This window comes from Orycteropus afer, unplaced genomic scaffold, assembly GCF_000298275.1.
Source record: "Orycteropus afer afer isolate SDZICR_OR568_19922 unplaced genomic scaffold, OryAfe1.0 scaffold00112, whole genome shotgun sequence".
Lineage (NCBI taxonomy): Eukaryota > Metazoa > Chordata > Mammalia > Tubulidentata > Orycteropodidae > Orycteropus > Orycteropus afer.
This window is the reverse complement of record NW_006921699.1, coordinates 6370583-6383150: the sequence shown is the minus strand read 5'-3', so window position 1 is coordinate 6383150 and position 12568 is coordinate 6370583. Positions and strand designations below refer to the sequence as shown.

General features: G+C 35.8%; 1 protein-coding gene across 1 annotated transcript in view; it reads right to left on the bottom strand.

Annotated features, from left to right (window-relative positions):
- The window catches only part of SEC24A (SEC24 homolog A, COPII coat complex component), a 120625-nt gene that overhangs the window by 36326 nt on the left and 71731 nt on the right, over positions 1–12568 (bottom strand). Inside the window, exons 12-15 of the mRNA XM_007943768.1 lie at positions 9466–9521; positions 8154–8360; positions 7513–7633; positions 7161–7319 (exon numbers count right to left, since the gene is read on the bottom strand). Of these exons, the coding sequence (XP_007941959.1) occupies positions 7161–7319; positions 7513–7633; positions 8154–8360; positions 9466–9521 (543 nt within the window). The remainder of the gene's footprint in view (positions 1–7160; positions 7320–7512; positions 7634–8153; positions 8361–9465; positions 9522–12568) is intronic.

Genomic DNA, 12568 nt, shown 5'->3' with positions numbered 1-12568 from the left:
TTCTTCCAGGACAAATTTGTTTGTTCTTCTGGGAGATGACGGTATTTTCAGTATTCTTTGCCAACACCATAATTCAAAGCTATCAACTATTCTTTGGTCTTCTTTATTCATTGTCCAGCTTTCATAAACATATATTATTGAAACGACTATGGCTTGGGTTAGGTCTTCAAAGTGACATCTTTGCTTCTTAATACTTTAAAGAGGTCTTTTGTGCAGATTTTCCCAGTGCAATATGACATCTGATTTCCGGACTGCTGCTTTTATGAGTGTTGATTGTGGATCCAAGTGATATGAAATCTTTAATAGCTTCAATATTTTCTCCATTGATTGTAATGCTGCTTATTGGTCCAGTTGTGAGGATTTTTGTTTTCTTTATGTTGAAGTATAATCCAGCATCAGTAAATGCTTCAAGTCATCTTCACTTTCAGCAAGAAAGGCTGTGTAATCTGCATATTACAGGTAGTTAATGACTTCCTCTAATCCTGAGGCTGCATTTATCTTCATATAGTCCACCTTCTCAGATTATTTGCTCAGTATACAGACTGAGTAAGTACGGTGAAAGGATACAATCCTGATGTACACCCTTCCTGACTTTAAACCACACAGTATCCCCTTGTTCTGTTCAAACAACAGCCTCTTGGTTTATGTACAGGTTCTTCATAAGCATAATTAAGTGTTCTGGAATTCCCATTCTTTGCAATGTTATCTATAATCTGTTATGATCCACATAGTCAAATGCCTTTGTATAGTCAACAAAACACAGGTTAAAAAAAAAAAACTTTCTGATATTCTTTGCTTTGAGCCAAGATCCATCTGACATCAGCAATGATATCCCTCGTTCCATGTCCTCTTCTGAATCCAGTTTGCATTTCTGAAAGCTCCTTTTCAATATACTGCTGCAACCATTTTTGAATTTTTGAATTTTCACCAAAGTTTTGCTTGCATGTGATATTAATGATATTGTTTGATAATTTCCACCTTCTGTTGGATCATCTTTTTTTGGAATGGGCACAAATATGGCTTTCTTCCACTCAGTTGGCCAGGTAGCTGTTTTCCAAATTCCTTGGCATAAATGAGTAAGTGCCTCCAGCGCTGCATCAGTTTATGGAAATAACTCAGTGAGTATTCTGGCAATTCCTGAAGCCTTGTTCTTCACCTATTCCTTCAGTACAGCTTAGACTTCTTTCTTCAATACCATTGGTTCTTGATTATATGCTACCCAGAGAAATCAATTCTTTTTGATACAGTGACTCTGTGTATTCCTTCCGTCTTCTTTTGTTGCTTCCTGCATCATTCAATATTTTGCCATAAAATCCTTCAATACTGCAACTTGAGGCTTGAATATTATCTTTAGTTCTCATAGTTTCAGAAATGCCACATGTATTCTTCCCTTTTGGTTTTCTAATTCCAAGTCTTTGCACATTTCAATATAATATTCTATAATACTTTTCCTGAACTGTCCTTTGAAATTTGTTCAGCTCTTTTATCTCATCATTTCTTCCATTAGCTTCAGCTACTCTCCATTCAAGAGCAAGTTTCAGAGTCTTTTCTGACATCCATTTAAAAAAGGAAAAAGACAACCCACAGATTGGGAGAAAAATTTTGCATATCATATATCTGATAGAGGATTTGAATCTAAAAATATATAAAGAACTCTTACAACTAAATAATAAAAAGACAAATAACTTCAGTTTTAAAATGAGCAATGGGTCTGAATGGAAGAAGATATACAAATGGCTAATAAACACATGAAAAGATGTTCAACATCTTTAGTTATTATGGAAATGCAAATCAAAATCACATTAAGGTACCACTTCACATTCTCTAAGCTGGCTAAAATAAAAAATAAAAAAGACAGACAATAACAAGAACTAACTGGTGAGGATGTAAAGGGCTCTGGTAGTACAGTGCTTAAGGCACCTGACTGCTGACCAAGTTAGTGGTTCAAACCCACCAGCCACTCTGCAGAAGCAAGACTGGACAATCCACTTTCGTAAAGATTTACTGCCTCGGAAACCCAATGGGGGTCACTGTGAGTTGGAATCAAATTGATGGCAGTGGGTTTGGCTTTTGGTTTTGGTGAGGATGTGGAAAAATTGGGAATATGAAATGGTATATGGTCACTGGCAGTTCAAACCCATCAGCCACTCCTTGGAAGGAAGGTTTGGCAATCTATTTCCGTAGTCAGTATCGCCTTGGAAACCCAAGGAGGGGTTGCTATGAGTCGGGGCTGACTCGACAGCACATAACAACAACAACAACATGGAAAACAGTTTGGCAGTTTCTCAAAAAGTTAAGTATAAAGTTACTGTATGACCCAGGTATGGACTCTAAGTTGGCTGAGAGAAATGAAAATATGGCCACACAAAAAAATGTTCATGAATGTTCATAGCAGCATTATTCGTAACGTTCAGAAAGTGGAAACCCAGATGTCCATCATGAATGGATAAACAAAATGAGGTATATATCTGTATAATGGATTATTACTTGACAACAGAAAGAATAAAGTACTGGTATATGCTACAATAGAGAAGAACTTTGAAAAATTATGCTAACTGAAAGAAGCTAGTCATAAAGGATGGTATATTCTATGATTCCATTAATATGAAATATCCAGAACAGGCAAATCCAGAGAGACAGAAAGTAGGCCAGTGAATGCCCAGAGCTGGACAATGGGAGAAAATGAGTAGTGACTACTTATGTTCTAAAATTTTATTATGGTGATCGTTGTATAACCCTGTGAATATACTAAAAAGCACTGAACTGTACACTTTAAATGGTTCAACTTTATGAGAGGTGGATTATATCTCAATAAAGCTGTTTATAAAAACAAAAATAGAATGCTGTTGTGGAGAGTGTTTATGTGTTACTCAATATTCTAAGTTGCGGCACCATCTTGTTTATTTGACATAACATGTAAGAGACAACATATGTTTTCTTTTCATTTCTTTTACTCAAGTATGTTTTTCTTTCTATTAAGGTGATAGGTAGTAGAGAACTACATATGGCACATGGTTTGACTGATATATTTTAAAATTTAGTAGACACTTTAGTGGACCCTTATCATTTGATATCTATTTTTTTTTTTGCTACTTATTTCATAGGAGCTCTGGTAGCATAGTGCCTAAGGCACTGGACTGCTAACCAGAGGGCTAGCAGTTCAAATCTGCCAGCTACTCCTCGGAAGGAAGATGGGGCAATCTACTTCCGTAGTGATACTGCCTCGGAAACCCAAGGAGGGGTCGCTATGAGTCGGGTCCGACTCGATGGCACATAACAACAACAACAACAACAACTTATTTCATATAATTTTTCCAAAATGATTGCCTCATACCTGCTAATGGAGTATTAATATTTTCAAATGTGAATGAAAACTTAGAACCAGGTTGATGATGTAGAGAAACGAAAAACCAAGAATTGTAATATCCCATTTTCATAATAAAATAATTACCTTTTAACATCCACAAAACATTTATCCTGTAACACAAACTGTACATAAGAAAAGGTCAAACTATTTCCAAAGCTGTAATCAACTATTAGTAGTAGATGAAGAGTGGGAAGGTTACAGATTAAAAGATCTCTTGCTATTGCTATCTGTTCAATAAATGTAATAAAACACCAACCATGCTTTATTTTCATTGAGGACAGGGGCCATTTTTAAAAAAAATTAAGATATAATTCACATAGCATAAAATTCACTTTTTTAAAGTGTACATTTCAGTTGTTTTTTTTTAATATATTCACAATAAATCCTGTTATTGATTTTTTAAATACATTTTATTGAAATATAATTTATGTACAGTGAAATACACAAAACTAAAGTGACATGGGTCAGTGCTTTATTTATTTTATTTTTTTTTGCAGTGTTCCCTCCCCTCCCTTGCCACCCCTGACAACCAAAATCCAAAAAAGAAAGTTTCCCTCCATATATAAACCTTTCCTTGACCCTCCACAACAATGAACTAATACTATATTTGTCCTTCTGTAATTGACTTATTTCACTCAGCATAATGTCCTCCAAGTTCATCCATATTATGCAGTGTTTTGCAGACTCTACATTATTCTTTAGAGCTGCATAGCATTCCATTATGTGTACGTACCACAGTGTGGTCATCCACTCTTCTGCTGATGGGCATGTAGGTTGTTTCCATCTTTTTGCTATTGTAATAGTGCTGTGATGAACATTAGTGTGCATGTATCTGTCCTTGATCTGGCTCTTAACTCTCTAGGATATATACCTAGTAATGGGATTGTTGGGTCAAATGGTATTTCCAATTCCAGCTTTCTAAGGAATTGCCATATTGCTTTCCACAGTAGTTGTGTCATTTCACAGTCACACAGGCAGTGTATGAGAGTCCCAATCTCTCCACATCTCCATCAGCATTTGTTATTCTCTGTCTTGTTGAACCTTGCCATCAGTGCTGGGGTATCTGATTGTTGTGTTGATTTGCATCTCTCTGATGGCCAATGATTGTGAGCATCTCTTCATGTATTAGCTGGTCCCCTGAGTATCCTCCTTGGTGAAGTGTCTATTCATGTCTTCTGCCCATTTTTCAACTGGATTGCTAATTCCTTTGGTGTTGAAGCATTAGAGTTTTCTATAAATCTCAGAGAAGTCTCTTGCCAGATATGTAATGATTGGCAAATATGAATTTGTTGCTGTCATTTTTGTTATGTGCTTTTTTAGTGGTGTTGATTTCTTTGCTCCATATAATATTCTATGCTGAGCTCGTTTTGTTTCTGAACTGTGTTATTGCTTCCTTCATTGCTGTTGTTCTACTATTTGCCAAATATTTCTGCTGGTCCTCTCTTTTATTTTAATGTGAAGGTTTATCATTTTTCTTTGAGTTTACCCTGTGATTTATAGTTTTGTTTCCAAGTTTAGAACAGTCCGTTCTATCTTATAATTGTCTTGACTTCCCTACTATCTAGAAGTTCTGTAACACAATTTTTTCCTTCTTTTTGGTTTGTAGTTGTCCTCATTTGTCAATTGATATCTCTGATTCCCCATTTACAATCCTGTAGGCTTATTTACTTTGGTTACTTCCATAGCTGGGTTGGTTTCTGGTTTATGTCATTATGTGTGTTAATGGTCAGGTGTTTTTGCTGTTGTTGCTTCTCTGTCCAAAGGGCAACGTTTACCGTCTCTTGTAAGGCTGGTCTGGTTTTAACAAATTCCCTTAATTTCTGCTTATCTGGAAATGTCTTAATTTCACCAACATATTCGAGGGACAATTTTGCTGGGTATATAATTCTTGGTTGGAAATTTTTCTCTTTCGGGGTTTTATATATACCATCCCATTGTCTTCTCACCTGCATGGTTTCTGTCAAGAAATCCAAGCTTAGTCTTATTGGTTGCCCCTTGTAGGTAACTTTTCATTTTTCCTGTGCTGCTCTCATGATTCTTTCTTTGTCTTTGGTATTGGTGAGTTTAAAGATGATATGTCTGGATGATTTTCTTTTGGGGTCTATCCTGTTTGGGGTTCACTGGACTTCCTGAATGGATATATTCTAATCTTTCATCATACCAGGAAAATTCTCTTCCAACTAATCTTCAACAATTTTCTCTGTGATTTTATTTTTCTCTTCTTTTTCTGGAATTCCGATGACATGCAGGTTATTCCTTTTGATGGTATCTCACATGAACCTGAGGTTTTCCTCATTTTGTTTTGATCTTTTTTTCTGATTTATCGCTTTCCAAAGAAGTGTTCAGGTATTTGCCTTCAATCTCACTAATTCTGACTTCCATTGATTCAGTTTTGCTCCTTTGCCCATTCAACGTCTTATGTGTTCCTGAAGTTTAGTATTAATCTTCCGGATTTCTATGTGTACATTTTGTATCATTTCTAATTTTTCATTTATTTTGTCATTTTGTTCTTGTATTGTCTTTCGAAACTGTTCTAGGGTTTTCTCTGTGTCTCCTTGATCTGTCCCTCAATTCGTTGAAGATACCTAAATATCTTTTGAGTTCCTTATCAGGGAGTTCTAATGCTGCATCTTCCTCAGGGATTTATTTTGGGTCTGTAACCTGGTCTCTTGTTTCTCCTGCTTTATCTTGCTTCTTTGTGTGGACTGTGATGCTCTGTTGTCTCCAAGGCATTGTGACATTTTGTGTTCATATTTAGTTTAATTGGTAATTGTATGTTGGAGTAACTTGCCCACAATTTTCGTTTTGTTTTGTTCGTATGTTATCTATGCAAGCAGGGTACTGTGCTCCTCTATTTGCTAGCTGACAGCACTTATACACTCAGCACCTGTCTCCTTTCCTGTTGTCAGTCTTTCATATATCACTGCTGACCTTGGCAAACAGAGCCCATTCTTAGGTCCCTGGAATCCTAATGAGAAAGCTATCACTTTAAAATCCAAAATGGTTGCCACTTGTAAAGATTCAAAATGGCTGCACCCTTGGTCACTATGAATATCCAAAATGGCTACCACTTGTAAACATTCAAAATGGCTGCGCCCTCAGTCACTTTAAATATCCAAAATGGCTGCCGCTTGTAAACAATCAAAATGGCTAATTTCCAAGGCTAATTTCTCAGTCACTTTAAATATCAAAAATGGCTGCCATGTGTAAGCAATCAAAATGGCTGCACCCTCTGGACAGCAGCAAGTCAATAGCTCAGGTTGTCTCCCTCCTTGCTGTTTCCCTTCCTAGTCACAGGCCACCAGCACAGTTGTCCCTGCAGTCCTTGGTGACCAGGGTTGATCTTTAGGTCAATTCTCAGGTCCCAATACCACTTGAAAATATTCAGGCTGTTAGTCCGATCAGAGTAGCTGATAGTCCACAGGTCCGACCATCTCTGAACTCACTGTTTTCATTCAGGTTTTTCCAATACTTAGTGCCTAATCTACTTTTGTACAGTTCCTTTCAAAGCTCAGAGGATCATCTTCTATATCTCTGTCAATTGGTTTTTCTTTTCTTTGTTGAAGAGGGTCTGTGTCGCTTGTCTGTCTATTCCTCCATCTCACCAGAAGTCCTTTATTGATTTTTGTTCTTTAACATGCTTCCTCTCTTAATTGTGAATTTCATTAGACTCAGGAAAGTAACTTAGACAAGCAAATCTTATAAGAGTTGGTAAAAAAACCATGTATATTTTCTAGTACTAAAAACAACATTTATTCCTATGTGTTAAAAAAAAAAAAAAAAGTGTTATCACCTTTGGTACACCGAATCCTCATGACTGCTTCAAAGCCAATCTTCCGAGTGAGGTATCTCTGTAGCTCTTTCTGTAACTTCTGTACTTGGACTGGGTTGTGCTGATGGTGGTAAGAGGGATAGTAATAGACACTACCTGCTGAATACCGAGAAATACAACCTGGAAGACAATGCATACAAATTTCTCTGTTATTAAATATTTAGAATAGAAGATGATAAGGTTTATAATAGACTAAATTGACTAACTCTTCCAAGGGAATGAAAATTCTTTTAGTTTGTCCTCTACTTAAGAGTACTATTATATAAATATAATTTGATACTCATTTGAGAAAAATAATCATGGAAGAACTTACCCAGAGAAGCCAAATCAGAATACTGTCCACTGAGAAGGAATAAGTCAACAGCTACCTGCTGACCAGAACAGTCCAAGGCTAATTTCTTATAGAAGTCAGTGGATGGTGTCAGGTATATTTCCTATTAATAACAAATTACAAAGAGTAATTTTTAAAAATCATTAATTTCATAAATTTTAAATACACACTAAAGTGCTAACAACAACTGTCTTCGAGCATTATACAAACTAATCCTTTTGCTTTGTTGTATTTTCTGATTTTTCAGTAATGAAGCAAATACTGCTTAAGTAATTTACTATTCAATTTTCATTTTAATCTCAAAAAGAAATGTTATCTCCTATACTAATTTCCCGATTGGCAAAGATAATTATTATGACAACTACATTCTCTTAGTCTGCCAGACTTTTCTATCAAAGGCAGGTTGGATTGCTAGTGGCCCACTAAAAATCTAAAAATAAGGGAAGGGTGAATCAGGTTAGAGAATATGGATTAAGATGGGAATGTCTTCATAAAAAAAAATCTTTACCCATTCCCTTATATTTCTGCCTTCCCACAACTAAAAAATACATACCCCAAAACAGACTCTGTGATCAAAAGGACTGAGCACCAGCATAAACTTATATATTTGATAACTTTCTAACCTTAGCAGATGACCTTTGGTTGGGTTCCTCTCGTGATTTCAGTGCTCCCACTCCAAGTGTTGGGAGTTGTGTTTGAAAGACAGACATTCGACCACCAGTTGGGGACATCAACTTAAAGGCAGCTTGAAGTGCAGGGCCCAGGGCACTCTGGGTCTCCAGAGTCTTGTTAAACATTTGTGGCAAAGTTTTCAGTAAATCTTGGACAAGCTTGTGAAATAAAGCAAGAAAACTCAAGAATGTTACAATTAAAAAATTTTTTCTCACAGTTAAGTCAATAACTAATACATTAGACAAGACATTGAATCATGATGATGGTCAGAGAATCTACAGACAGTACAGTAAACAATGAAGTTGGTCAAATGACAAGAAAGCCATTTTAAAAAAGTCAACATTATAAATTAGCAAGCAAGACAAATCAAAATTGGGGCCTTACAGTTCTTGCACATGCAATAGTCCAGCAAGACTATAAGTCCAAAATTTATCCAAAAGAACCATCCCAGTTTAGAATGTTTTTAATGCCATGAAATATGGCCTTCTCCATTACCTCTACACACTTTATTCTTTTCAGTTTCGAAGTGAGTTTAACTCTTCCCTCTTGCAAAATCTAAAATATCCAGTAAATTTGCCAACTAGCAATAACACTACAAAAGAAAAACAAACAAAAAACTACCTATTCAAGTTGTTTGTAATTACAAATAAAGAGAGTTAATGGGAAAAAAAAAATACTTTGCACTATGGCATAATCACCAGTGCCAACAGCTGAGACTATAGACTTGCTAGTTAAAATGTTACCCCTACCGCATATATGCATGTACAGGGTAGACAACACCCCCCCTTCAGACACATTCTGTTCACCTCTCACTGTATTATGTCATGGCAATTTCCAGGCAGGTAATAAGAGTTTCTTCTGAACTGACCCCAATGACACTCTGTGAATCAGAAAAGCAAAGGGCACTGAAAGCAGCCTAGCTCATGTGCTTCTATGTTGTGACCAGAAGCTTTATTTCAGCAACCCTCCCACAACTTCCCAAATGGCTGGCAAGATAGGTTTCCTTCCGGTCTTCCTCCTTTGTGGAATAGGCTTATTTTCTACCTACTACAAACACCTTGCTACATACGACTTCGAAACAGTCAGCTTGAGGGCAAACTCAAGAGCTGTTCAATCTGATGAATTTTAAGTATGACCAAATATAAAATGCTAGACGTCTTAGATATGTCACAGAAAGAAGCAAAATTTTACTTAAAATTTATTTCAAAAATATAGTCCTTCAATATTTCAATTAAACATGTCAGGTAGGAAAATGTGCCTTACCTCTTTACTTTCATTTAAATTTACTAGTAAGTTCTCTGGCATAGGTATAAAAACATCTGAAAGAATAAATAAATATTCATTTTAAACAAAATTTACTTAAGATGTTTCAAATTATCCCACACATAAACAAAAGTCACCTCTTCTACTTTTACATTATTGTCTACATATGTCCCAAGAGCCACCAAAGGAACACTAATTCAGGTGTTTTACTGCACCTTGTCTGCTACCTTATAAACACCTCCCAATGAAAAAATATTGATCTGAAAGCACTCAATCAGAGTTTGTGCAAGAGTTCTGCTTGTTAAAGGCAATTTAGAACCCTAGTTTACCATCTTGCTTAGTCTTGGAAGCCAGTCAAAGACTCACTCTTGGCATTAAAAAATATTTGACAAGCAAGACACACAAGAATGCTATGTTTTCACACAAACCTAATAGAGCTCACCAACAGTTCTGTCATTCAAAAAGCAAGTGCTCTCTCATAAAGAAGGCTCCCACCAGCCACTACTAGTGGGAATACAAAATTAAGTGAATAATAAGGTATGCTAACTGTCCACATCAAATAAGTTTCTTAGGATTCAAACTGACTTTTGGTTAGAAATTCCCCTTTCTTAGAGGGAAGCAAACCAGGAAGGTAACATGGATGATGGTGGAAGATTACAAAGGTCTCACTTTCTACATTTTTGTAGTGTTTGTTTTTAATTACAAAAAAATAAGCCTTCTTATAAAGTTTTAAAATTTGTAATGTTAAAAAAAAATTGTAATAGCCTTTGTTGTTGTTGTTGTTATGTGCCATCAAGTCAGACCCGACTCATAGCGACCCTTCCTTGGGTTTCCGAGGCTGTATCACTACGGAAGTAGATTTTCCAACCTTCCTTCCGAGGTTTATTAAGATGTAATTCACATACCATAAAATTTACGCTTTACAGAATATAATGTAGTGATTTTTAAGATATTCCAGAACTTTTTCATTATCCCAAAAAGTAACCTCGTAAACATTAACAGTCATTCTCTATTTCCCTTTAGTCCTCTCCTCACAAGCTCCTGGCAACTAATAATTTACTTTCTATTTCTATGCATTTGCCTATTTCGGACATTCCTATAAATAGAATCTTACGTGTTCTTTTGGTCTGGTCTCTTTCACTGAGCATAACATTTCAAAGTCCACCTGAGTTGTACCATCTATTAGTACTGCATTCATTTTTATTGCCTAAGATTCTAATGCATGGATATACCTCATTTTGTGTATTGCTTCATCAGTTGTTGGATTTGGGTTGCTCGCAATTTTTGGCTATGCTGCTATGAACATTCATGTATAAATTTTTATGTAGATATATTTTAAATTATCTTACATATATACCTAGACTGAAATTGCTGGGTCACAGGACAACTCTGAAGGAGACCTGCTGGCACAATGGTTAAGAACTTGGCTGCTAGCTCAAAAGTCAGCAGCTTGAAGCCATCAGCAGCTTCTTGGGAAGGAAAGACCTGGTGATCTACTCTTATAAAGATGATAGCCCAGGAAACCCTATGGGAAAGTTCTGCAGTTCTACTCTGTCTTATTGGGTCACTATGAGTCAAAATCGACTTGATGGCACATAACAACAAGGCAACTCTATATTTAACTTTTTAAAGATCTGCCAGTTGTTTTCCCTAGTGGACACACAATTTTAAATTCCCACTAGCAATATATGAGGGTACCAGTTTCTCCACATCCTTGCCAACACTTGTTATTGTTAGTCTTTTTTATTTTAGTCATCCTAGTGGGTGTGAAGGAGCTCTGGTGGTGGAGTGCCTAAGCCATTTGACTGCTAACCAGAAGGCTGGCGGTTCAAACCCACCAGCCAATCCTCGGAAGGAAGGTTGGGCAATCTACTTCCGTAGAGATATCACCTTGGAAACACAGGGAGGGGTCACTATGAGTTGGGTCCGACTCCACGGCAGTGCGTTTGGTTTTTTGGTTTTGGTTTAGTGGGTGTGAAGTAGTATCTCTTGGTGGTTTTGATTTGCATTTTCCTGGTAACTCTGATGTAGAGCATCTTTTCTAGTGTTTATTGACTATTGTATATTGAATGGAGGAATGACTACTAAAATCTTTTGCCAATTTTTAAATTAGGTTGTCTTTTTATTAAGTGGTAGAAGTTACTCATATATCCTACATAAAAATTCTTTATCAGACACATGATTTGTAAATATTTTCTCCCATTCTGGAAATTATCTTTTTACTTTCTTGATGTTGTCCTTTAAAACACAATTTTTTAATTTTAACAAAGTCCAATTGATCTATTTTTCTGTAGTTGCTTATGCTTTTGGCATCTTATCTAAGAAATCATTGCCTAACTCAAGGACACAAAAATTTACTTCTATGTTTTCTTCTAACAGTTTTATAATTTTCATTCTCTACTTAGATACATTTGAATTAATTTTTTTATAAGATATGAGGTAGGGATTCAAATTCATTCCTTTGTAATATGACTATCCAATTATCCTAGTATGGCTGTTGAATAGAGTTGGCTGCTTCTTTATTGAATAAAGAACTATACTCTTTAGCCTTAGAAAATAACAAGAGTTAACATAAATGAAATGTTCTTATTTTCCTCTTCTAGACAGTTATTAAATATAAAACCAGAAAAAAAAAAAAACCCAAATAATAAATTACTTGGGCACAGTATAGTTCTGCTTAGCTCAGTACTCCCCATAATACTTAACCAAATATACTTTACAAAACAAAATAATTGACTTAAATCATGGACTATTAAGACCTGAAAAATATCTTATAGATGCACCAGTAAAGCCCCATTTTATGTAAGAGGCTTCTAAGAAAGCCCGCAATTCTGAAACTCCACAAATAGCACATTATTTAGCCTGATACAATCAATAGAAATATACCATTAAATGTCTTTCACTATCAGTATTCAGTTATTACTCATGAAAGTCTTACCACATAAATAGATCTGAATATATATCTTTAAATTTTAATAATAATCTTATATCTGACCTCTCATTTATTACACACACACACATATACATATATATATGTTGTTGTTGTTGTTATGTGCCGTCGAGTCGGCCCCGACTCATAGCGACCCCTCCTTGGGTTTCCGAG